Source organism: Microcaecilia unicolor, chromosome 2 (genome assembly GCF_901765095.1).
Source record: "Microcaecilia unicolor chromosome 2, aMicUni1.1, whole genome shotgun sequence".
NCBI classification, from domain to species: domain Eukaryota; kingdom Metazoa; phylum Chordata; class Amphibia; order Gymnophiona; family Siphonopidae; genus Microcaecilia; species Microcaecilia unicolor.
This window is the reverse complement of record NC_044032.1, coordinates 66,305,775-66,332,500: the sequence shown is the minus strand read 5'-3', so window position 1 is coordinate 66,332,500 and position 26,726 is coordinate 66,305,775. Positions and strand designations below refer to the sequence as shown.

Sequence of the window (26,726 nt, the reverse complement as noted above, 5' to 3'; positions counted from 1 at the left end):
GGTCCCGTACCCAATGACGGGGTCTTGGTCCACGCCCCAGTGCAGATTGGAGGACGGCTGTCCTCGTTTCTGGGCGAGTGGACCACAATAACTTCAGACGCGTGGGTGCTGGAAGTCATCAGAGACGGCTACAAGCTAGAATTCTGCCGACCCTTAAAAGACGGGTTTGTACTCTCTCCCTGCAAGTCTCCGGTCAAAGCTGTGGCAGTGCAGCAGACCTTGGACAATCTGATCCGCCTGGGCGCGGTCGTTCCGGTGCCAGAAAGTCAGCTTGGCAAGGGGCGTTACTCCATTAACTTTGTGGTACCAAAGAAAGGAGGTTCTGTCCGGCCTATCCTCGACCTCAAAGGGGTCAATCGGGCCTTGAAAGTGCGGCACTTTCGCATGGAGACTCTCCGCTCTGTTATAGCGGCAGTGAAGGCAGGAGAGTTCCTGGCATCCTTGGACATCAAGGAAGCGTACCTGCATATTCCCATCTGGCCTCCTCATCAACGCTTTCTGCGTTTTGCAGTCCTGGGACGACACTTCCAGTTCAGAGCCCTCCCGTTCGGGTTGGCTACTGCTCCGCGGACCTTTCCAAAGTAATGGTGGTCATCGCGGCCTTCCTACGAAAGGAAGGGGTACAAGTCCATCCTTATCTGGACGACTGGTTGATCCGAGCCCCCTCTTATGCAGAGTGCGGCAAAGCTGTGGACCGGGTAGTTGCTCTTTTGAGCTCCCTGGGATGGATCATCAACTGGGAGAAGAGCCAGCTGCGCCCGACTCAGTCCCTGGAGTACCTGGGAGTTCGATTCGACACCCAAGTGGGCAGAGTGTTCCTGCCAGACAATCGGATTGTCAAACTTCAGGCTCAGGTGGACCAGTTCCTAGTAGCCTCTCCCCTTCGGGCTTGGGACTATGTGCAGCTGTTGGGCTCTATGACGGCCACGATGGAAGTAGTGCCCTGGGCCAGGGCTCATATGGGACCACTACAACACTCTCTGCTGCAGCGCTGGACTCCGGTGTCGGAGGATTATGCTGTGCGCCTTCCCTTGGACCCAGCAGTGCGCAAGGCGCTGAGCTGGTGGCTGAAGACAGACAAGTTGTCTGCAGGGATGCCTCTTGTGACCCCGGAGTGGATTGTCGTCACGACGGACGCCTCGTTGTCGGGCTGGGGAGCCCACTGCTTGGGAAGGACAGCGCAGGGGCTCTGGTCTCCTGCAGAGGCAAAGTGGTCTATCAACCTCCTGGAACTCAGAGCCATTCGGTTGGCGCTTTTGGAGTTCATCCCGGTACTGGTGTTCAAGCCTGTACGGGTCCTGTCGGACAATGCCACGGCTGTGGCCTATGTCAACCGCCAGGGAGGTACCAAGAGCGCCCCTCTAGCCAAGGAGGCTATGAATCTTTGCCAGTGGGCGGAAGTGAACCTGGAGCAGCTTTCAGCGGCCCACATTGCCGGAGTCATGAATGTCAAGGCGGACTTTCTCAGTCGCCATACCTTGGAGCCCGGAGAGTGGCAGCTATCTGCTCAGGCGTTCTTGGACATCACGAAGCGCTGGGGCCAGCCGAGCCTAGATCTGATGGCGTCATCGGCCAATTGCCAAGTGCCGCGTTTTTTCAGCAGAGGACGGGACCCTCGATCCCTGGGAGTAGATGCTCTTCTCCAACAGTGGCCGACACAAGAGCTTCTCTATGTGTTCCCGCCCTGGCCCATGTTGGGCAGGGTGCTAGACCGGGTGGCAAAGCATCCCGGCAGGGTAATCCTGGTGGGTCCGGATTGGCCCAGGCGTCCCTGGTATGCGGACTTGATCAGGCTCTCAGTCGACGATCCTCTGCGGCTGTCAGTGGAGCAGGGCCTGTTACATCAGGGTCCCGTGGTGATGGAGGATCCCTCCCCCTTTGGTCTTACGGCCTGGCTATTGAGCGGCAGCGTCTGAGGAAGAAGGGCTTCTTAGACAAGGTCATCGCCACTATGCTGAGAGCGAGGAAACGCTCTACTTCTACTGCTTACGCCAGGGTTTGGCGTATCTTTGCAGCGTGGTGTGAAGCAGGCTCACTTTCTCCCTTCACTGCTCCAATTTCTTCAGTGTTGGCGTTCCTGCAAGAAGGTCTGGAGAAAGGCCTGTCGCTCAGTTCCCTTAAAGTCCAGGTAGCGGCTCTGGCTTGCTTCAGGGGCCGCCTGAAGGGTGCTTCCCTGGCTTCGCAGCCAGATGTGGTGCGCTTTCTCAAGGGAGTTAATCACCTGCGCCCTCCTCTGCACTCAGTGGTGCCTGCGTGGAATCTCAACCTGGTGCTAAGAGCATTGCAGAAGCCGCCTTTTGAACCCTTGTCGAGGGCATCTCTGAAAGACCTGACGTTGAAAGCAGTCTTTTTGGTGGCTATCACTTCAGCCAGAAGAGTTTCCGAGCTCCAGGCACTCTCATGTCGAGAGCCTTTTCTGCAGTTCACTGAGGCAGGAGTGACTATTCGCACAGTGCCTTCCTTCCTGCCCAAGATTGTTTCTCGCTTCCATGTGAATCAGCAGCTCTGTCTCCCTTCCTTTCGTAGGGAGGACTACCCAGAGGAGTACTCTGCTCTTAAATATCTGGATGTGAGACGAGTCATCATCAGATACTTGGAAGTGACCAATGATTTCCGGAAATCGGATCATCTGTTTGTCCTGTTTGCAGGTCCTCGTAAGGGTCTGCAGGCTGCTAAGCCTACAGTGGCAAGATGGGTCAAGGAAGCCATTGCAGCGGCTTATGTGGCCGCGGGGAAGGTGCCGCCTATCCAGCTGAAGGCTCACTCCACGAGAGCTCAGGCGGCCTCGATGGCAGAGGCCGGATCCGTCTCCTTGGAAGAGATATGCAAGGCGGCAACTTGGGCTTCGGCTCATACATTCTCCAAGCATTACCGTTTGACTGTGGCTGCACGGGCGGAGGCCCGGTTTGGAGCTTCAGTGTTGAGGTCAGGGATTTCAATGTCCCGCCCTGGGTGAGTACTGCTTCGGTACATCCCACCAGTCTATGGATTGATCAGCTTGATGATATGGAAGGTAAAATTATGTATAATCATACCTGATAATTTTCTTTCCATTAATCATAGCTGATCAATCCATAGCCCCTCCCAGATATCTGTACTGTTTTTATTCTGGTTGCATTTCAGGTTCAAGTTTAGTCTTCAGTTACTTCAGAAAGACTTCGTGTTCAAGTTTTTTCACTTGGATTCTTCAAGAGTTAAGACGAATTTGTGTTACAGTGAGCTGCTGCATTCCTCTCCCCTCCGTTTTACGGGGCTGGATTGAGACTTAAAATTCTGCCGGCACTCCCTCCCGCTTCGTGCGGCTGTAGGGCAGCTTTGTACCCCTCCCGCTTCGGCGGTGTTAGGGTCAGTCAGCTCCTCCCGCGGTTGCGGTTGCAGGATAAGCCAGATCCCCCCGCATCGGCGGGTGTGGTGTCCCTCCCCCGCTCCGCGGGGATGAGCTGGACGGATTCCCCTCCCCCACTTGTGTGGGGATGAGCTGGGTTAATTCCCCTCCCCCGTTTCGGCGGTGGTGAGCTGGGCAGAGTGTCCCTTCGTGGGTGTAATTCTCTAAGTGCTGAGTCCTGCGGATGGAGCTTTGATATCGACATACTGAGGAGTTTCCGGCAGCACATGACCACATATAGGGAGGCAAAAGTTTGCTCTCTATCTCCACCTGCTGGTAGATGGACACAACCCACCAGTCTATGGATTGATCAGCTATGATTAATGGAAAGAAAATTATCAGGTATGATTATACATAATTTTACCTTGGGGTGGACAAGGTCATATTAAAGAGACCAAATAAATTCTTTGCTTCAGTCTTCACTGAGGAAGATGTAAGGGAGATATCTGTGCCAAAAATGGTATTTAAAAGTGACAATTTGGAGGAACTGAAACAAAAATCTTGGTGAACCTGGAAGATGTAATAGGGCCTGAACCAAATGATATTCATCCCAGAATACTGAAAACTGAAATTGCAGACCTTCTATTAGCAGTTCATAAACTATTAAAATCATCTACAGGAGCATGTCCAATGTAATGCTAGTGGGTTCCAAGAGTTATCTGGGAAATTACAGTTGAGCCTGATGTCAGTGTTAGACAAAATTGTAGAAACTATTATATAAGAAGAAAATTATTTAACACACAGTTAACCATGATTTAATGGCACAAAGCTACTATGGATATAGCCAAGGGATGTTTTACCTCGCCAGTCACCTAGAGAAACGCCTGCTGAAAAGTCTTGGATAGGAGGCAGTATCCTGTTAAGTGGGAACAGATTAAAAACAGAGAGTAAAGCTAAATGGTCAAATGCTCTTAATAGAGAAAGGTGAATAATACCGCTGGTTTTTTTTAAACATATTTACAAATGACCTGGAAATGGGAATAGGTGAGGTGATCAGATTTGGAGGTGAGACAAAAGTATTCAAAGTTGTTAAATCTCTAGAGGATTGTGAGAAATTGCAGTTGAATTTCATAATTCATAAAATTACGTAATACACTTCCTCAACACACCATTTTGAGATTCCAGCCAGACCGTCAAGTAGACATCACTAATTGCTATTTGAGCAGTGATCGTTAATTGGGTGTCCTTTCCCCTGAAGAAGCCCCACCGGCGAAACAGGTCCTTTGGGCGGGTTAGCCCATCCTTTACGCTGCTTCAAGCTAAGTGATTTTGCATTTTGATGTCTTGAAAGTTTTGATTTGCACAGTGGATGTAGCATTCTTTTTATAAAAATTCGCTTAAAAAATATTTGTCCTGTATAAGGGAGGAGGTTGGATTGTGACCGATGATTGAAGTATGGTGATTCTCTGAGTAATTTCAGCAATCTGGCTGATTATCACTTGTCTGAGGTCTTTTCCCCCCTTCTATTAATTTTTTGATATCCTACATCTGGTTATAACAGATTCGCTTATTGATTATTGTTGGATACAAATGTTACAAATAAATATAGAAAAGTGCAAAGTGATGCATATAGAGAAAAGCAACCCAAAAGATACAGTACAGTCTTGATTATCTGATGTAAACAGGTCCAAGCTGTTATCAGATAAATGAAAAGTCGAATAATATGGAAAAAAAATGGTAGCCCCTTAGAAATGCACAGAAAACATAGTTTATGCATAAAACAGGCGTAAGATATCTGTATTTAAAATACAGCATTAGAACATAAGAATAACCATACTGGGTCAGACCAATGCTTCCAACAGTGGCCATTCGAGGTCACAAGTACCTGACAGAAACCCAATTAGTAGCAACATTCCATTCTACCAATCCCAGGGCAAGCAGTGGCTTCCCCATGTCCATCTCAATAACACACTATGGACTTCTCCTCCATGAACTTGTCCAAACCTTTTTTTTTAACCCAGATACGCTAACTGTTGTTACCACATCCTCCAGCTTCAAGTTCCAGAGCTTAACTATTCTTTGAGTAAAAAAAAGCATTTCCTTGTGTCCCCTGCTCTTTGTACTTTTTGAAAGAGTGCAAAAATCAATACACTTCTACCCGTTCTACACCACACAGGATTTTATAGACCTTAATCATATACCCTCTTGGTCATCTCTTTTCCAAGCTAACCACTAACCAACAGCATGTGAAGCCCTAAAACAGGAAGAGAACCTGCACACCACTTAAGGGAACGTGATGTCATCACTGGGGGATCTGTCGGATATGCCGAATGGTCGGATAATTGAGACTTTACTGTAGTTGCACAATGAGAGGTTCAATGTTAGGCATCACACCACCCAGGAAAAAGGTAGACATCATTGTGGATAATACATTGAACTGTGGTCAATTTAGAAAATGTGTGAAGTCATTCCTTTTTAGAGAGGCCTTTGGTATTGATCTGGAGCATAGGGATGTTTGCTATCTGTGGTTTTTTTTTGTTTTGCTAGAAGAGAAAGTGTTATTGATCTGTTTTAATTGTGTATGTAGAAATTGTACACCGCCTAGAAAGTTTGATAGCGCGGTATAGAAACTATGTAATAAATGTTTGGTGGCAGCCAAGAAAGCAAATAGAATGTTAATTATTAGACAAAAATGGAGAATAAAACAGAGAATATCATAATACCTCTGTATTGCTTTATGGTGTGAATATACCTTGAGTATTATGTGCCGTTTTAGTCACTGCATATCAAAAGAAATACAGCATAATTGGAAAAGGTATAGAGGAAGATGATCAAAATGATTAAGGGGATGGAAGGACTCTCTTATACAGAAAGATTAGAACTCCTCATCTTGGAGAAGAGATGGTTGAGGGGGAGGCATTATAGAGGTATATTAAATGAATAGGGTGGAACAGACAAATTCAAAATACAAGACTAGGAAGCATGCAATGAAGTTACTAAATAGTGTATTTAAAACAAAATAGGGAAAATATTTTTTTCAGTCAGCACATAATTAAGCTCTGGAACTTGTTGCTGGAATATGTTGTAAAAGCTTTTACTGCAGTTGGGTTTCCTAGATGAAAAGTCAAACCATTTAATTAAAGTGGACTCAGGAAAATCACTGCTTATCCCTGAGGATAAGCTGCATGGAATCTGCCTGCCTTTTGGATCCTGCCAGGTGCTAGTGACCTGAATTGGCCAACATGGGAAACAGGATACGGGGCTTGATAGACCTTTCTTCTGACCCAGTATTGCAATTCTTATTCTCTTATTAAAAAGGTTACTTCATAAGTAGCCTTCTGTGATGTGGAACTTTAATTTGGTCCTTGCACCTCTTATGAAGCTTATATTTGAATCAATGGAATCTGCTACTCATTAATTATGCTTTCTGCAAATTGCCTCTTTCTAGTAGTGGCTACTTTGATTAAAAGAATATGTGAACTTCAGGCATGAGTTACCTATGAGCTATATAATCAACTTCATCATGATAAAGTAATTTTTTTTATCTCATCCCAAATTCTTTTCTAAGGAAGTAGCACCTTTCCATCTTGAATTAGAAAATTGTGCTTCTTTATTCTGTTCAAAACCACAGAAAAAGGAAGTTTACATAGCTGTCTCAGCCCTAAAAATGTTAGCATCCTGTAGCCAGACCTTAGCAAATTGTCCAGTATCCTGCATACACTTCTGTTACAAGTAAACTGGTACTCCTCATTGTCAGGATTGCTGGACTTACTTAAATTAATATGAAACCAGCTTGACATACTTAGATTAATATTAAGCCGACTTCTGACAACTCCCCCCTCCCTCAGGAATCACTGAGGATAGCAAATGGACCAAATGTTGCCCAGCTGGCTGATAGCCCTGTTTTTTCTCAATTACTCCTGATTAGCATACCTATGTCCTCTCTGGGCATCTGGGAGCAGTGCTCTGAGCAAGATGCACTAAAGACGTCGGTAATTCCCGTTCCCTACGGATTCCATAGTGAATCGGTAGGGAACGGGAATGCATCAACGATAGGGAATGCAAATGAGCTACTTGTTGTAGCTCACTTGCATTCTCTATTCCTTCGGTACCTGAGTCGGAGAATCAGGACGTCCCTTTTGATTAGGCTCCTCTTCCTGGTTTCTTCAGCCAATCAAAGCGGGCTTAGCTGGCTGTTGTCAGCGAAACGCGCTCTGATTGGCTGAAGAGACCAGGAAGAGGAGCCTAATCTAAAGGGACGTCCCAATTCTCCGGCAACCAGGAAAATAGAAAAATTTTGCTGTGGAGGGGTAAGTGGCGCGGCGAAGACAAAATAGAAGGGGGAAAAAAAACACAAGCGCCGGCAGAGCAAAAAACTGCGAAAAAAAAAACCGTCTCTCACAAGCGCAGGGAGAGTACGTCCTTAAAGGACACCCCTCACATGCGCGCCCTGCTTTTTTTTTTCCTTTTTTTTACCTTTTTTGGGGGGCCCTTTTCCTTTCCGATTCCCTCACAGGAGCCCTAACGAGAGGTGCAGACCTCCCGTTAGGGTTCCTACGGTAAGGGAATCGGAAAAACGGTAGTGCATCTCATTATAATGGGCTGCAACGGTAGTGCAGCTCATTATAATAGCTTTTGAATCATTTGCATTCCATTTTCGTTGCCTGCTACCGTGGCAGAGAAAATGCCCTTAGTGCATGCCCCGGGTAAACTACTTGCGTTTTAAACTGGCTGGAACCAGTTTAAAACGCAAGTTGTGGGCTTGTTAGGTTTTGTGCATCTGGCCCTCAGAACAAAAGAAAGCCAGACAGGCTCCAGAACTAGGGACTTCAAAGAGGAGAACCTGTGAAAATGGTCACCTTCCTTACTTCAGAAAGTAAACTGGAATTGGTAAAGGAAAGAGCTGAAATCAAAGGCTGGGAAGAAAATAAGGTTGTTTTTTTTTTTTTAATCTCTTGCTGTTCCTGAGGTATAAAGCAGAAGCACATGGCTCTGCTCAGGTCACTTCTCTCTCTGTCTTTCTCTCTTCACACACCCATCTCCAGCCACCAGAGCCCCAGCTCTGCCCCCCCCCCCCCCCTTTCTTCCCCAGCTCTACCCCAAAGCTTTGTCTCCCAGAGCACATGGCTCTGCTTTCTTAGGCTCTTTCTTTCTTTCTCCACACACACACACATCTCCAGCCCTACCTCAAGGCTTCCCTCTTTCGCTGCACAACCCCCCCCCCCCCCCCCCCCATTCTTACCTGTCTCTCCTTGATTCCCCTCTAAGCCCACATACAGATACAGCATTGGAATATTTACCTGTACTAAGTGCTGTGGTCCTATATATGCAAATACAATATACTTTCTATATATATCCAAACCTGTGTGGATTGTGTATTATGTGGGAACCCACTGCCTCTGTGAACTGGACCCAGGACCATCCCTAGACAACGATTGCAGACACTCATCAAGCAAGGGCCACTTCAAATGTCAGGTAGTCCTCACTTTATACTTTTATTTCACACTACTGTTTTGACCAGTCCACAATGATAGTGCATTTCATTGAGTTGTACTGGCTAACCTGGCTTTGATGCAACTCTCACATCTTTTGATGATCAGGTTGCTCCAGAACAATGGGAAATTAATAACAAGATGAGCAGCCCTGAGCTTGAGAATCACCCAAATGTGTGCCTGACACAGTCCTGCCTGTCAATGTAAAAAGCATTTTTGCCCTCTTGTAACAAGTGTTTTTTCCATAGCTAGCAGGATTGATCAATCGCACAATGACTCCCACCTCCCCAAGAGTTTCATTCATGTTTGAGCTATGGTACTAAGTAAGGTGCTGAAGAGTTTACTGTGTGCAGGAAGGGCCATGCAGGTTCACAACTTTACACTTAATTTCTGAGCTCTGAGATGTTCCATCCCGGCAATATGCGATAGCTTCAACCTCGCTTGTTACCTGGTCACTCCTGTTATCTATAGAACACCTGTTCCAGGTGAGCAGCAATGCTTTCTTTGTATTATTCCGCCCACTGTTGGTCTTATTCTCCTGTTTCCTTTATCTTTCACCTAAAGATATATTGTGTATATGTCTATTGTAGATCATGATCAACTTCCGTCTCTCTTTAAACAGCACCCAAATTTTTTTTCCCTCTTCAACTATTTATGCTGTGCTCAAACTTTGGATGAGTCTGGGTGGTGCTGACAAGAATTTCTTGTGCATATCTCTAATTTATTTGGATCTGTAGTGGTCGGAATAGTTTCCAAAACCTTCATTTAAGAACAAAACACATGCAAAAAAAAGGAAATATTAATTTTGATGATTGCTTAAAAAAGTGTGATAGTACTGCTTTAACAAAAAGTTAAAGTACAACATACTTATAAGCATTGTTCTGAAGATCGCTGCATATTTTCTGCACAGTGTAACAGTGTGTTTTTTCTCTTGCTGCAGTTTCTAATGCTCTGTCTTAATATGATTTAAGATCTATAGCTGCCTTTTGGGGACCTACTAAAAGTGGTAATGAAGGCTTTGCTGGAAGAACGCATGTAGGGAGGAGAGAGATTGATTCCCACATGTAGTAGAGTCTTCTTCAAGTTCTATGGAACCTATCAAATGCCAGGAAAAAGTGCACAAAAAGAGAAATTGAGCTGTTCAGATAATGAAAGTGTTGATTGCGCATAAACAGTGTTTCCAGTATCATGCATTTGACAGCAAGCTGCCAAATTGCACTCAATTGACTTTGAGTCTGATATGATCAGAATGCTCTAACCCTTGCTGTAAAGTGTTTTTTTCAGCAAGCAAAGTATATGCGTGTGTGTGTATGTGTTTATTTCATTTTTTATCCCTTAGCTTTTCAGCTCCTGTCCAAAGTCTTCTAGCAGAGAGTTGAATCCTGTCAGGGACTACTGCCGAGACATCGGAAGGATTTTTGACCAAGGTTTTTGGAAGCTCAATGTCACACCTGGCATATGACTTAGGAGGGGGTTTGGTGGCATAGTCCTGGCATTTTTTTTATTACTTTTTTGTTTTGTTTTTGTCTTTGTCTCTTTTCCTCTGGAACTAAGCAGTGTTCACACTAGATTTCTGAAGGTTAATTTGATTTTACGTAAATATATGTACAAATACCACATTTTGGGAAACTGTGTCAAGTGGAATTAGTATGACTGCTAATTTTGAATTAGGAAATAGTGTGGACACAGCATGCCTTTCAACTGAAGATTAACCCCTTACTTGTAGGGACGTAATTACATTAGATAGGAATTTGCACTTAAATTACGCAAACTGACTTAGTTTTCATCTTACGTTTCCAGGGGTTTAGGGTATATAACAGATTTGAGTGATAGTCTTTAAGGGGTTAATCCATATGCAAAATGGGTACAAAAATCCACAACTGAAATTATACAAAATACCAGCACACTACACCATAGGTGTATTAGGTGCCTTGGCATTGCCTTTGTTCCCAAAGACAGGAAGTTTGAAAGGGGGAGTTCATTCACTTTTGCAGTTTAAATGCTATTTGGAGCATTCCTTCTACCCTTATGATTTTGGGCTCCAGAGCAACAGGAGGAGTAGTTTCTTGGAATACAACAGGAAGAACAGCTGTATTTAAATATAGAACAGCTGGTTGTATAGTATCTATCTGTATTTCAGGACAGTTCAGGAAACAGCGAAAACAGTGGAGGAGTGGCCTAGTGGTTAGGGTGGTGGACTTTGGTCCTGGGGAAATGAGGAACTGAGTTCGATTCCCACCTCAGGCACAGGCAGCTCCTTGTGACTCTGGGCAAGTCACTTAACCCTCCATTGCCCCATGTAAGCCGCATTGAACCTGCCATGAGTGGGAAAGCGCGGGGTACAAATGTAACAAAAAAAAAAAAAAACTTGTTTCAGGCATGACATATATTGTTTCCTGCAAAGAGCTATTCCAGAGGGCAATTGTTAAGCCATGGACTGAGTTAAAAGAGTGCCAAGTTTTGCTCAGGGCATAAAGAACAGAATCAGTTACATAGTAAATGAAAATATTGAAAGAAAGCAATGTTGCTTGTTTGGTACGTTGATATATATCTCATTAAAGTGGATTTTTGTGTTCCCTTTGTCTTGTCTTATTTGTGCTGGTGCACTGTGGCCAACCATCCTTCTTTTACCTTTTTGTCAAGGAGAAATAATTCTACTTTATACAACCTATTTAAGATCCAATAACACAATGTTGCAGTAGGTTTAAATTATTTGGACTGGGAGCTAAATTTATTGGGTATCTGGTCCATTATATTTGGTTTGGTCATTTTCCAAATTAAGGAACTTGGCTGCATGATCTTTTTTTTTTTTTTTTGTCTTTTTTCCTTTCTTTTTTTACTGATGTAAGCAAAATGCTAGTGAAATCTGAAATGGCATGTGTGACATTGATGCTAAATTAAGGAAGTGGCTTGCTCACCTGGTCAAACACCCATTCCTCACTGCACTTTGCCAATTCAATCCATTTTAGATGTAACTTCGGGTATGGTGAAAGATCCACCGGACGTCTTGGACAGGCAAAAATGCCTTGACGCTCTGGCTGCTCTACGCCACGCTAAGTGGTTCCAGGTTCGGAACATCATTTTACTTTCTTCTTGTAGCCTTATGAGAGAACTAGTTCAGTTGCAGTGGTGAATGTTTAATATCTTGTTTGAAAACACTCAAACTGCCCATGTAAATAGTGTTGAAAATTGAAATGGCCAGAAAAATATTAACTTGAGTATTCTATTTTGAAGAGCTGCATAATGCAGTCGTTGCCAATTTGACTTATATCTTTCTTTGTTGTAGTAATAAATACTTGAAAAGCCCAGATTTATGATATCTAAATCCTATAAACTCTGAATATATAATATTCCATAAGGCTGCAGAGTAACTTTGCTTTTGAAGACTGGAATATGTGTCTATAAAGCTTTTTGTCTAGCTCTTTAAAAAAAAAAAAAAAAACTTTTCCTGTTTCTTTGAATTCATTGCTTATGTGTAGGGAATGAAAGGTGAGGAGTGACTGTTTGGTTTAGTGACTTTGCAGTCCAGCAAAGGCACACCAAGAAAACCAAAGAGCTCCCCTCAACCTTTCAGTCTCTGTACCACACCTTTATTCTTGTTTTTGTTCTTACATAAACAAATTCAACTGTATTTTCTTTATAAAGGTCGAAACAAGTCAAAGTTTATAGGTGATCAGGAAATGTTATTCTTGTATAATCTGTGAACTTTGACTTTTCACCATCTTAAAATACTAACCTTGACATAAAATACTGTTGTAAATGGCATCTCATTCTTTGAGGTTTTGCAGTTGCTTTGTTCCGGTGGTTATATTTGAGCTTCCACTGAGTGCTGATGTGTTAGTGTTTCAGAGAGGGCGTGCCTTCTCTGTGCTTGGTAAGGCCAACTAACTTGGTTTTGTGTTGCACTAAAGGCTAGAGCAAATGGTCTTCAATCCTGTGTGATTATCATCCGTATTCTTCGTGACCTCTGTCAGCGTGTTCCAACGTGGTCTGACTTCCCAAGTTGGGTAAGTATAGTATTGAGCATTCAAAATAAATACAAAATTTTTGCTTTTTGGTGTGATAGAAGTTTACATACATGTACTTCATATGAATGACTTGAATGATTTTTGCAAGCTAAATTAACATATTCTGTATATATTGAGATGAGAGGGGTGCCTTCATGGAAGATATGCTCATAGGCATTTGTCTATTCATAATTATTATACTGTTAGCTACTGTAAGCATTTATTTTAGTATAATTAAAAGTAACAGCCATACTGATCTTGTAGAAAACTAGATTTTATTGAACCAATTTAAGAATTATCTAAAGATGCTGTATTACATGTAATGCAAGTTTTGTTTCTCCTGATCCCAGTACAAGCTATCTTAACCCACAAAGAATCCAGTGTAAAATAGATGAGCCAATGAAGTATGACATCTCTAGGGAAAGTGTTTCTTTTGAAGGAAAGACCCTAAGGGATTTATTTTTTAGTTGCAGTAAGATCATACAAGAGATGATTTGTAGTTGTAGTAGTAATAGATACATAATTCCATTGAAGGGAGTTATACAAAGGTTACATCCTTATTACACTATCACAGAATCGATATAGATAGATCATCATTTGAGAGCAAATAGGTTGCCTTTCCTTAAGGAATTGTTGGTATGTTTAATCTGCCTCTTAGTGGGCATCCCTTTACTTAAGTCATCAACATTTTTATCGATTGACATTTTGCCAGTCTAACTAGTAAAAATAATGCTTAATAAACTTACTATATCTTTGTTTGAAAACCAATATCAAAACAGTATATATACCATCAATAATATAAATTAATACAAACAAAAAATAAAAATACAATTAATAAATTTTCAATAATTAGAATAAAAATTAAAACAAGATAATTTTATAATCCTTTTTGTGTGCAGAAGAAGCATTTTAAGGGCAATTTTATAAACTGTGCTAAAATTTACTTCCTCAGCAACCCTCCAGACCGGTCAAGACGCTTGGGTTATGCATGCCTACCAGCAGAGGGAGACTGAGAACACTAACTTCAAACTGAATACATATAACCTGTGCTAGCCCTCTATCTCCAGTATTTTCTCAGTCTCAGCAGTCTCTCTTTGTTAAATTGTACAGCGCTGCGTAACCCTAGTAGCGCTCTAGAAATGTTAAGTAGTAGTAGTAGTAGGGTAGACATGCAGCCTGTGCAGCTTGTCCGGTCTGGTAGGATTTAGGTTCCTTGTTGTGAGATTAGTTAATCTTCAGTTGGTTTCTGGGGATAAATTGATGAAAGAACAGTGTTAATCCCTGTGCCTGGAATTCTGTGGTGTGCAAGGGCTTGGTAGGTCCGGTGGGGCCTACCATTGTCCCCTCTGGGGTGTCACACCCGGGTGGCCGGGTCCCTCCCCCCGACTGGCTCTCCCGTTTTGGGCAGCGTTGTGCCTCGGCTGCAGTGTTAATTCTGCAGCCTTGAGTGCCATACAGATAATAGCAGCAGGGCTCAAATAAAGTTTAAAAAAAAAAAAAAAAAAGAGCACACCTCGTGTGGAGAGCTGCAGGAGCTGCACTCCGGTGTTTCCGGAGTTGTTCAGCTGGTCTGGGAGAGCTGAGCCAGTAATTAAGCGCCGGTGAGTGTTTTTTCTTTTCTTTGCTGTTCGCCGGTTGTTGTAATCAGCTGTTTCTGAGGCGCGAGTATGTCGGGGAAGTTGCTTCGTTGCCGGCTGTGTGCGCGTCGGGGTGTAGACGCGGCTGGCGGTCCCTGCCGGTTCTGTGGAGAGCCCAAGGCCCTATCCCTCGCGCCACCGGTGTTAGCAGCGGAGGTTCCTTCGGCGGGATCGCAGGAGGTTGCTGCGGCTCAGTTTGGCGCTTCAGCGGCGGTTCCGATTTTGGCGGGAACCGCCGCCATCTTGGATTCGGGTCTTTTGGGCGCTGAGACGGTCGTGAGACCACAGTCTCTCCCGATTTCGAGCCCCGCTGGGGGGGAGGCCTCGGGCAGCATGGGGTTCCCTCCGGAGTTTGTTTGGAGTTTGTTTCAGGCTTGGAAGGCGGGCCCATCGGGTGCAGAGTCCCTTAGTCCCAGGTTGGGGGGGGCTATCGCTAAAAGGCCACGTGTGGAGTGCTCTGAAGATGTAGAGGTTTTTTTCTCCTCCGGATTCTGAGGGCGATTTTAGCCCCCTGGAAGAAGAGGAGGGGTCGGTTGCAGGGCAGGATGGAGACCTGCCTTTGCCAGGGGAAGACCCCTTGGTGGTTCGGATTTTTCACAGGGATGAATTATCTGAACTCATTGAGCAGGTGTCTGCCACTTTAAGGTTTGATCCTGCGGCAGCTCCCATTGGGGATGGGAAGCAGGTGGATCCTCTGGTTAAGGGGATCAGGCGGGTCTCTCGCTCTTTCCCTATGAATGCGGACTTGAGAGATATGATCACGCAGGAGTGGCAGTCGCCGGAGGCTCAATGTAAGGTGGCTCGGGCTATGACCAAGCTCTATCCTCTTCCTCAGGAGAACAGAGATTCTCTCAGGCCCCCGACGGTGGATGCCGTGGTGACGGCAGTGACTAAGGCTACTGCTATTCCAGTGGATGGGGGGGCCGCGTTGCGGGACCCTCAGGATAGGAAATTGGAGACCTTCCTAAAGCGGAGTTTTGATCTGTCTGCCTTGGCGCTGCAAGCGTCTGTTTGTGGAGGTCTGGTGGCTCGGGCGTGTTTTCGCTGGGCTGAGAGGCTCCTGGATAGCCCGCAGGCTGATAGGGCTTCTCTTGTTCAAGATCTGGCCAAGTTGGAAATGGGGTCGTCGTTCTTGGCGGATGCGCTGTACGATTTGTTGAGGGCGTCTGCTAAGAACATGACCTTTGCGGTGGCGGCTCGGCGGGCCCTGTGGTTGCGGGGCTGGGTGGCCGATGCCGCCTCCAAGGCTAAACTTTGTTCCCTTCCTTTTAGAGGCTCTTTGCTTTTCGGGGAGGAATTGGATAAGTTGGTGAAGGGTCTTGGTGATGCTAAGGCCCCGCGGCTTCCTGAGCTTCGTCCCAAGGTGCCTAAGGGGGCTGCAGGGCGGGGGCGGTTTCAGGAGGCTCGGCGGTATCGGCCCGGTAGGTCTTCTGGGGGGACTAGGGGTCGGTTTTTCCAGAGAACCCAGTCCTTTCGAGGTGGCCGTCGCGGGGGGCGAGGCTCCTCTTCGGGAGCGTCCGGGCCGTCCCGTGTGTCGCAATGATGGTTTGAGGACCCAGCCTCTGGTTCGCGTGGGGGCTCGCTTACGCTTGTTTTACCAGAGGTGGGTCCAGATCACGTCAGACCAGTGGGTACTGCAGATAGTGCGAGACGGGTACGCCCTAGAGTTCGACAGTCCTCTCTCCGATTTCTTTCTCGTGTCTCTCTGTCATTCAAGATGCAAGGCAAGAGCAGTACGGGCCACTCTGTCGCGTCTAATCGGTTTAGGGGCGGTGGTACCTGTTCCCATGTTAGAAAGGGGTACGGGCTGTTACTCCATTTACTTCGTGGTGCCCAAGAAGGAAGAGGGTGCCTTCCGGCCCATTTTAGACCTCAAGAAGGTCAATGCAGCCCTAAAGGTTCCCTCCTTTCGGATGGAGACATTACGCTCAGTTATTGTAGCGGTGCAAGAAGGAGAGTTTCTGACTTCTCTAGACCTGACAGAGGCTTACTTACACATTCCCATTCTAGAGGCGCACCAGCGTTTTCTTCGCTTTGTGGTCTTAGGGAGACATTTTCAGTTTTGTGCGCTTCCCTTCGGCCTGGCGACTGCGCCCCGCACCTTTTCCAAGGTGATGGTGGTGGTGGCGGCGGCGCTGCGCTTTGCAGGGCATTTTGGTTCATCCGTATCTGGACGACTGGTTGATTCGGGCCAAATCAAGGTCGGAGAGCGAAGAGGCGACCGGCCGTGTGGTGACCTTCTTGCAGTCGCTGGGTTGGGTGGTCAATCTGGCAAAGTGTCACCTGGTGCCTTCCCAGTCCCTGGAGTATCTGGGAGTTCGCTTCGACACGAAGAAAGGCCGGGTGTTTTTGACAGCTCCTCGCATTTCCAAGCTGCAGGGGCAGATCCGTCAGCTCCGAGCGCAGAGAGCGCCGTCGGCTCGGGCGTATCTTCAGGTGTTGGGTCTGATGGCGGCAACAATAGAGGTGGTGCCTTGGGCCAGGGCCCATATGAGAGAATTACAGAGAGCTTTGTTGTCTCGTTGGTCTCCTCAGTCTCAGGACCTGGAGGAGAGGTTCCCTCTGTCGGGGGTTGCCCTTCGCAGCCTTCGCTGGTGGCTCCACTCTCCGAATCTAGCGAAGGGCATGCCGCTGGACACTCCCAATTGGACGGTGCTGACCACGGATGCGAGTCTCTCGGGCTGGGGAGCGCATTGCCTGGGTCAGGTAGCCCTTGGACGTTGGAGGAAGCATCTTGGTCCATCAATCGCCTGGAGACTCGAGCAATTCGGTTGGCTCTTCGGTCCTTTCAGAGCCTGCTAGAAGGCAAGGCAGTCAGGGTTCTTTCCGACAATGCCACGGCCGTCGCATATGTAAATCGGCAGGGGGGAACGAAGAGCCAAGCGTTAGCTGTGGAGGCGGCGGAGTTAATGTTGTGGGCAGAGGCTCATCTTCAGGGCCTCTCGGCGGGCCACGTGGCAGGGGTGGACAACATGAGCGCGGATTTTCTAAGCAGGCACACGTTAGACCCCGGGGAGTGGTCCCTCCATCCCTCAGTGTTCAATCGACTGGTGTTGGAGTGGGGTCGACCGGTGCTGGATCTCATGGCATCGGCCGACAACGCTCAGGTCGCTCGCTTCTTCAGTCGTCGAAGAGATCCTCGGGCCGAGGGCATCGACGCGTTAGTGCTCCCGTGGCCGGCTCAACAGTTGCTCTATGTCTTTCCGCCGTGGCCTCTGGTGGGCCGCGTGGTGCAGCGGATCGAGTGCCATGCAGGTCTCGTGGTTCTGATTGCGCCCAATTGGCCTCGACGTCCGTGGTACGGAGACCTGGTTCGGTTATTAGTGCAGGCTCCGATTCCGTTGGGGCCCGGGGTGAGATTGGTTCAGGGGCCGATCGAGATGGCCGACCCTTCTCCATTCTCGCTTACGGCCTGGCTCTTGAGAGGCTCAGATTAAGGAAGAAAGGTTTTTCAGCCAGGGTAATTGATACCATGTTGCGTTCTCGTAAGAGGTCTACTTCTTTGGCTTATGTGCGAGTGTGGCGCATTTTTGAGAACTGGTGTCAAGAGCGGGATTATGTTCCTCTACGTGTTTCGATCGCGGAAGTTTTGGAGTTCCTACAGGACGGTCTTGACAGGGGGCTCTCGCTCTCTTCCCTGAAAGTGCAGGTTTCAGCGTTGTCTTGTTTCCGTGGAAAGATTCAGGGGATTTCCTTGGCGGCTTCGCCGGACGTGGGGCGGTTCTTGAAAGCTGTCAAGTTGCTTCGTCCGCCTCGTCGGCCGACGGTTCCGCCTTGGGATTTGAATTTGGTCTTGGAGGCTCTGGTAGGCCCTCCGTTTGAACCATTGACTTCCATCTCGTGTAAAGATCTTACTTTAAAGACGGTGTTTCTGGTGGCCATTACTTCGGCGCATAGAATTTCGGAGCTACAGGCTTTGTCTTGTAGAGAGCCTTTTCTCTCCTTGGCTAAGGAGAAAGTGACGTTGCGGACAGTTCCTTCGTTTGTTCCTAAGGTGGTTTCCTCCTTTCATGTAAATCAGGTGATTTCGTTACCAGTGTTGGGGGATAGGTCTGGTGATCGCTCTCAACGTCGTTTGGCTAAGTTGGATGTGCGACGCATTTTGCGGTCGTATTTGAGCAGAACGCAGGACTTCCGAGCGTCAGATCGTTTGTTCATTTTGTTTGGAGGTCCCAGAAAGGGTGAAGCGGCTTCCAAGGCTACTCTGGCTAGATGGTTGAAGGAGACTATTGCCTCGGCGTATTTGTTGAAGCGGCGGCCAGTTCCCTCGGTACTAAAGGCACACTCTACTCGGGGGGGGGTAGCCGCCTCTTGGGCGGAAAGTAGTTTTATTCCTCCGCAGGACATTTGTAAGGCGGCGGCGTGGTCGTCCATTCATTCTTTTGTAAAGCATTATAGAATTGATGTGCAGGCAAAAGAGGATGCTCGGTTTGGAGCGGCTGTGTTGTCTTCTGCTTTTCGTGGGTCCCACCCTTAATGTGTCTACTGCTTTGGTACTTCCCAAGCGTCTTGACCGGTCTGGAGGGTTGCTGAGGAAGGTGAAATTAGGCCTTACCTGCTAATTTTCTTTCCTCTAGACCCTCCAGACTGGTCAAGAGCCCGCCCTGTCGCTTAGCAGAAGTATTTTTCAGCCGTGTCGATTATCAGAAGTATTTTGAGCCGTGTTCTGCTATGACTGTTCATTTTATATTCAGTATGGTCGGAGAACTTTCTTTGACCCTAATATTCTGCAGAGTGGGACGCCTGGGCGTTTCATCTGTTTTAAGCACACTGTTGGTGTTTCACTATTAGTTTTCCAGGTACAGGGGTTCTATTAGTTTCAGAGTTACTGTTCCAGGGATTTGTTTCTCTGCTTTGCTAAGTGTATACTGGAGATAGAGGGCTAGCACAGGTTATATGTATTCAGTTTGAAGTTAGTGTTCTCAGTCTCCCTCTGCTGGTAGGCATGCATAACCCAAGCGTCTTGACCGGTCTGGAGGGTCTAGAGGAAAGAAAATTAGCAGGTAAGGCCTAATTTCACCATACCCATCAGTGTTTAAGTTCATATATCCCAATATGCCGCCTAAGTGCTATTCTTTAAATACGCAACTATCTTTCATAGTGTGTATTAGGGAGGCATACACGTGGCCAGGACATAGGTAGGGCTCTCACATGTGTTATAGAATACTGTAAGTTGTGCTCATCCCTGCCATATTTAGGCACCCTCATGGTGAGCGTGCAGGCACCTAAATGTTAGGCATGCTGATACTGCCTTATGCTAGTATTCTATAATGGAACCTAGGCATTTAAGTTCTGTTATAGAGTAGACTATTTCCACCCACCCTCAGGGAGCCTAAATGGAGGTGCCTAGTTACAGAATTTCCCCGGCTACATGTAAAAATAGGCACTTTCCAAATTGTTAGGGGGTATAAATGCCGAAAAGTATATGTTGCCAATACACAATGCATATGTTAATGCAGTAAGTATTACCAGGGTGAAGGTTGGACAGAGACAGGATAGAGTTGTGAAATGCATTTCTTATAACTTATGCCCATATGTACTGGCATGAAAACTGAGCTACGCACCTAAAACAGCAAGTAGGAAAAACATTGGTGAGATGCTATGAAAGATATGCAGCTTCTATTGCCTGCACTGCACCTGAACTGTAAATAATCAAAGGGGCCAATATGCAGACCACAGGAGGCAGCCTGGCTAACTCCTGCAGTGAGCCCAGATATTCAATTCCAGCCCATTTCCGGTGACCAGCATTGAATATCCACATTATTTTTGACCAGTTTAAACTTAACCAGCCAAGACAATATTCAGCGCTGGCCGGTTGTCTATAGCAGCCAAAGATAGGCCTGCTATTTGGGCAGCCCGATTTGGCAGTCAAACTTGGCAATGCAGTGAATTTGTGGATAGCCAGTTATATCACACAATATAACCAGTTAGCCGCTAAACGCGGACTAAGAATATTCAGCTGGAGATAACCGGCTATTTCCCGCTGAATATTCACGGATAGTCAGTTAAGTGCTATTTAACCGGCAGGGAGCCATTCCGGGCCAGTTAAATAGTGCTGAATATCGATGGGAAAAACTTTAGAAGTATTACTGTAGAATGGAATAGATGTGTTGAGTTTGCTGATGGGAAAAGCAGATGTTAATTTGCTGTGTGATGTTTTTCAATCAGACAATGGAATTACTTGTAGAGAAGGCAATCAGCAGTTCTTCAGGACCTCAAAGTCCTGGTGATGCACTGAGAAGAGTATTTGAATGTATTTCATCAGGGATTATCTTGAAAGGTATGTTGAATTTTTTTTTTTAAGTAAACCTGGTTACTATGCTGTTAAAATTCTGATACATTAAAAAGCCAAAATTGTCTTACGAAGTATTACTATAGTAACCATTTAATTGGGTATTACAGGGGGTCCTGGCCTTCTGGATCCATGTGAGAAGGATCCCTTTGACACATTGGCTTCAGTGACAGATCAGCAACGGGAAGATATCACTTCAAGTGCCCAGGTACCATTGACAGGAAATAAAGTATGGCAGGCCCAGTTTTGATAATACAACCAAATCTAGTGGGGTTCTCAACCCAGTCAGTGGGACACACCTAGCCAGTCATGTTTTCAGGACATCCACAATGAATATTCAAGAGATTAATTTGCACATAATGGAGGTGGTGCATACAAATTTATCTCTTGCATATTCTTTGTGGGTATCCTGAAATCTCAACTGTTTAGGTGTGTCCCGAAGATTGGGTTGAGAACCCCTGTTTTAAGACACTATGAATATTTTAGTTACTCCACTTGGGTACATCTGTGCCTTCTGAAAGAAAAAGGAGACATATACCTAGAATGCATTAGTGAATTACTGAGGCAGTCCAGACTAGTGACTTGTATCTCCCTACCAGCAGATGGAGGTAGAGAAACTGAAGTCTTCCATTGACATCACTGGTATAAGGGCTGGTGAAGACTGGAACTCTTCAGAGTTTCTCTACCTCTAGCAGATGGTGTAGTTTCGACTGGTAAAGCAACTTTTCTTTGCCTCGGACACAATCTATGGCCTGCATTACGTATGGTAGAGTCCTTTGGCCGATATTGCTCCTGGGGTTCAGGCCATGGTCCCTATACCAGTTGAGCCCTGAGTGTCCATTCCTCTACAGCCCTGAGCATTAGTCCATGGGCTTCTGTTCCATGAGGTTTGCTTGCACAGGTCCCCACTGGGTACCTGTCGTTAAGGAAGTGGTCTTCAATCCCTTTCCCCTCCCGTCCATTGCACCCCTACAGAAGCCTGAAAGAAAAGGGGAAAAATTAATTGACCTGTCAGCACTGTTCCCTTTAAGCTGAGTGGGAATCCTCCAGCTACAGTCCTGTAAGTGTTTGGTGCTGTTTCACTATCACATTAGCAAGAGACAGGCAAGTTCTGCAGGACTCCAGGGAACCTGCCTGTCCTATAGAACAGTAGTTCTCAACCTTTTTTCAGTTGGGACACACCTGATGGACCATTACATTATGGCGTGGAGGAGTAGCCTAATGGTCAATACAGTGGTTTGAAAACCAGGAGAACTGGTAGCAAACATCATACAATAGTAGCACTAATTCCTATGATGCAAACAACATGAACCGTACCTAAGAGCAAGCAGCCTACAAATATTATATGGGGCCCTAGAACACTAATATACTTAATGCTGGTAAAACAGAACAAGTGAGACTGCTACAGAGTTCAACACAGAAACTACATACAAACAGAATTGCACACCTCAGTCATCACACACACAAAACATAGACAAACCCTCACCAAATACAGAACCAGGGATCACAAATTAGAAATACAAAGACAAACATTGAGCTGGGAACCCCAAGATGTCAAACTAAGCATGTACCACAACATAGGAGAAATACAAACAGAAATGCGTTTCTTCTTGTACTGAACAAAATACAAAGACATATGTGATGCACATTTCCCAAAACTACCATATTCCACCTAATAAATTCAAAATAAAACACTTTTTTTTTTTTTTTTTCACCTCTGTTGTCTGGGCATTTTTTTTTTTTTAAGCATGCTGTCTCTCTTAGGCTCTCTTTCCAGTGGGTGCTGTTCATATGTCCTTTCTCCACTTCCCTCCTTTCTTCTTCCATTCTCTCACTTCATCCATCTCTGACATATTTCCTCTTTCTCTCTCTTCCATCTGCCCACTCAAATTTCACCCTCTTGCTCGTCAGTCCTCCATCTGTATCTCGCTTTTCTGTATCTCCGCTCACCCTATAATTCTCCCATCTCACTCCTTCCCTGGCCTCCTATTCTGTTTTACTCCCTATTACTACACTTCTACCCTTGTACTCACCATCCTTGTAGCCCAGCATCTCCTCTCTCTTTCTCCACCCATACTGTAGCCCAGCATCTCCCTGCCCCGCCTCTCCCACCCCACAATCTAGAATCTCCATGTTCTCTCTCTCTCTCTCCCTCCTGTACCCCTATGGTCCAGCAACTCTGTCCCCTCTCTCTTCCCCTCCATACCAATGGCTCAGCAATTCCATGTTTCCTCCTGCTTCCCGTTCACTCTATGGTGCAGGAACTCCCTGTCTCCCCCCCCCCCCCCCCCCCCCCCCACCCACCTCAAAGTGCAGTTTCAGTGTTCAGCAGGGCACTGCTTGGAGGGGATAGCGACTGCAGGAAACCCAGTCTGGTGTAGGAGATGCAGTTATACAAATCTTGATGCTGTGATTCTTCCTAGGTTGTGTAAACAGCAAAACATTCATCGGAAGAGAAAGCTACCTACTGCCTACACAACCTGAGAGAGAGCATGGCATCGGGGTTTGTGTAGCTGCATCTCTTGTGGGTCCAGCTACTCTCTTCCTGCCATCCCCCACAGTCTAGGATCTCTTTCTCTATTCACACTCGTTTTCCCTACCTCTCTATTCACTCACAGCCTGAGAGAGAGCATGGCATTGGAGTTTGTGTGGCTGCATCTCCTGTGAGTCCAGCATCTCTCTCTCTCTCTCTTCCCACCATCCCCCACAGTCCAGGATTTCTCTCTCTCTCTGTTCATACTCGTTTTCCCTACCCCTCTCTCTCCACACTCGTTTTTCCTTCCTCTTGATTTTCTCCCTCTCTCTCCCCACACTCGTTTTCTCTACCTCTTTCTCTCCCCACACTCGTTTTCCCTACCCCCCCCCTCTCTCTACACTCGTTTTCCCTACCCCTCTCTCTCCCCCACCCACACTCGTTTTACCTACCCCTCTCTCATTCTCTCTCCACAGGTCCAGCATCTCTCCTCCCCCCCCCCCCCCCCCAATGTACAGCCCCTCTTCCTCTCAGCTTCCCTCAGACGTTCAGTACCTTCCATCTTGCCCCCACCGCAGACTTTTTGCTCTTCTCCCCTCAGCCATCCCTCTCCTGTGTGAGTCCAGCATTTCTTCCTCAGATCTCTTGCTCTTTTCCCCTCAGCCAACCCTCTTGCTGTTCTTCCCTCAACCCTCCCTACCGTGACTCCAGCATTTTATCCTCTTCTCCCCTCAGCCCCTAGACTTCCTGCACTTCTTCCCTCCCCCCCCCCCCCCCCCCCCCCTTTATAAGCCTCATTTCTTTGCTGGCATCGGCAACCAAACATGCTGCCCAGTCTGACCCAAAGCTTTTCCTCTGCTGTGCCCTGCCGTCATGTAAACAAGTTGTTGCATCAGGGGTGCAGAAGAGGAAAAGCTCCAGGTCGGATTAGGCAGCATGTGGTGGCTGTTGTTGCTGGCAAAGAAATTAGATTTGTCGGACCAAATCAGGGACTTGGAGTAGGATGAGGGAAGACGTGCTGAATCTGGGGGGACAGACTGGACGAAAACAAGAGACAGATGCTGGATGGGAAAAGAAGAGAAACCATACTACAACATTTATTTATTTATTTTTAAGGTTGATAACCACTGCTCTAGAGATTGACAACACAATATTGAAGCACTGCCCACCACTGACAGCAATGTAATTGGAGGACTTCCGCTCAACTTAGAGGGAACAGTGTGCCTAACGGTCTTTATTCCCTTGACTGTTTACTGGTAAAATAAAGTGCTACAAAAAAAAAAAAAAAAAAAGAGACCACTAGACAACAAAGTGAAAGCATAAAGCAGGGCTTAGTGCAGAGTACTCTGGTAGCAAAGAGCATTGCTCGACACCTGTTCCCTGGTGTAGTGGGTTTGGGGAGTTGTTGGTTTAGCAGAGTGGATGCCTAGGGACAGGCAGTGTGAGGCCTGTGGGAACCTGCAGTGCTTGCCTGCTCCTTTTGCCCCCATTTGTGTTGGTGCAGGGTGAGATTTGCCTCTGGGAGACTCTGGAGTCCCTTGGAGGAATCTCACTGCAGTGCCGTGTTGGACCTGACTCAAACCTGCCAGCTGCATTTCTCCCATCTTTGGCAGGAATGGGGGGGGGGGGGCATTTTATAACCGGACGTTGAGAGGGGATGGTAACCCAGGACCACAACTGCTGCAAGCCATTGTGGACTGTATCCACCAGAACTTATTTTGGGGCTTTTCCTCTGGCTGCAGGGGAGCGGAGGACGTGTTTGGGGACCTCTGATATCTTGTTTCAGGCAGCCAAGCAGTCTCGGACACAGAGCAGCAGTGCAGACCTTGAACAGAGTCTTTTTTTCACCGGCATATCCCCTGGGTAACACTTGTGAGCTAGACAAATAAGATTCTAAAGGCTCACCACTCAAGGCAGCCTCTCTGGCCCTGCAGATCTCTCTCCTGAGATGGATTCCCTGGTCGTGTGCTTGTTTAATCGACAGGAGCTGGATCACCTGAGATTCTGTTTCCTCAGCCTTGAGCATCTCTGCAGCCTCCTTGGAGGTGGCCTTGGATAAGGGACTCAATCTTGGAATAACTTTGGAAGTCACCCAAGGACTTCCCACTCCATACAGCCCTCTCACAGATAGTTCTGGCAGAATAAGAAGTGCTGAAGGGTATCCTCAGAGGTACCACGCTCTTGGGCAGGCTTTATCCACGTCAATGTAAGGTGCTGGACAAATTGTTCTGGCTTTGTAAGATGGATGCATTAGTGACAGCTGTGGCAAAAAAGACAACTATCCCAGTTGAGGAGAGTTCCGCATTTAAAGATGCCAATAACCGAAAGGTAAAGCAGCTCCTTAAGCAGGCATGAAGTATTCAGATTATTGTCCAGGCTCTGATACTAACACACCTGGGCGATTGTAATGAGGTTTACACTGGTTGCCGTAAGTATTGATTGTGAAGGTTACAAACAATACAGAATACTGCAGCGTGCTTTATTTGTCAGGCATTAAGGTTTGATAATGCTTTGCCATTACTGGCAAAGCTATATTGGTTACTAGTAAGAGGCTAGGGTGATATTTAAGATGTGTACGATTGTGTTTTTGATTATATGGTCAAGCCCCTGAATATATGATGAGTTTGCTTCAGTGTTTCTATTTTTGGCTGTGAGGAGCTGGAGTGAGTTACCTGTATCTTTGAGGTATATTACGTATTACAAGCAGTTTTGACAGTCTCTGAAAACTTTTTTTTTATTTCAGAAATTTGTGTTAAGACTTTTTTGAGTTCTACAATTGATGTTTTGATTCCTGAGAATGCTCAGTTATTCTTTATTGTAAGCCAACCTGAACTTTGTAGTATTGGTGGTGGATAAATGTGATTTGCGATGTAATGTAATTAGCCTTCTGAGCCATAGGGGTGCAGGCTACTACGTGCAGAGGCAATGTAGCACCAGTACTGTTACACCGGGTCCAACAGCTGCCAGTCCTAAGAGAAAAGGTACAGAGAAGGGTGACGAAAATGATAGAGGATGGGGATGACTTCCCTATAGGGAAAGGCTAAAGTGGCTAGGGCTTTTCAACTTGTAGAAGAGACGGCTGAGATATGATAGATGTCTATAAAATACTGAGTGGAGTGGAATGGGTAGACATGAATCGCATGTTTACTCTTTTCAAAAGTACTTCTATGACTAGGGGGGGACATGCTATGACGCTACTAAAGTAGTAAATTTAAAACAAACCTTAGAAAATATTTCTTCACTCAAGGTGTAATTAAACTGTGCAATTCATTGCCAGGGAATATGGTTAAAGCAGTTAGTTTAGTGGGGTTTAAAAATGGTTTCGATAGTTTCCTAAAAGAAAAGTCTATAATCCATTATTATGATGGACTTTGAAAAATCCACTGCTTTTTTTCTAGGCTAAGCAGCATATCTGTTTTACTCTTTTGGGATCTTGCCAGGTACTTGTGACTTGGATTGGCAACTGTAAGAAACAGGATACTGGGCTTGATTGACCTTTG

At 46.2% G+C, this 26,726-nt stretch overlaps 1 protein-coding gene across 1 annotated transcript in view; it reads left to right on the top strand.

The window, feature by feature from the left end:
• Positions 1–26,726, top strand: part of ZFR (zinc finger RNA binding protein) — a 306,684-nt gene that overhangs the window by 266,637 nt on the left and 13,321 nt on the right. The window contains 4 exon segments of the mRNA XM_030193005.1: positions 11,787–11,884; positions 12,729–12,824; positions 20,630–20,741; positions 20,864–20,961. Of these exon segments, the coding sequence (XP_030048865.1) occupies positions 11,787–11,884; positions 12,729–12,824; positions 20,630–20,741; positions 20,864–20,961 (404 nt within the window).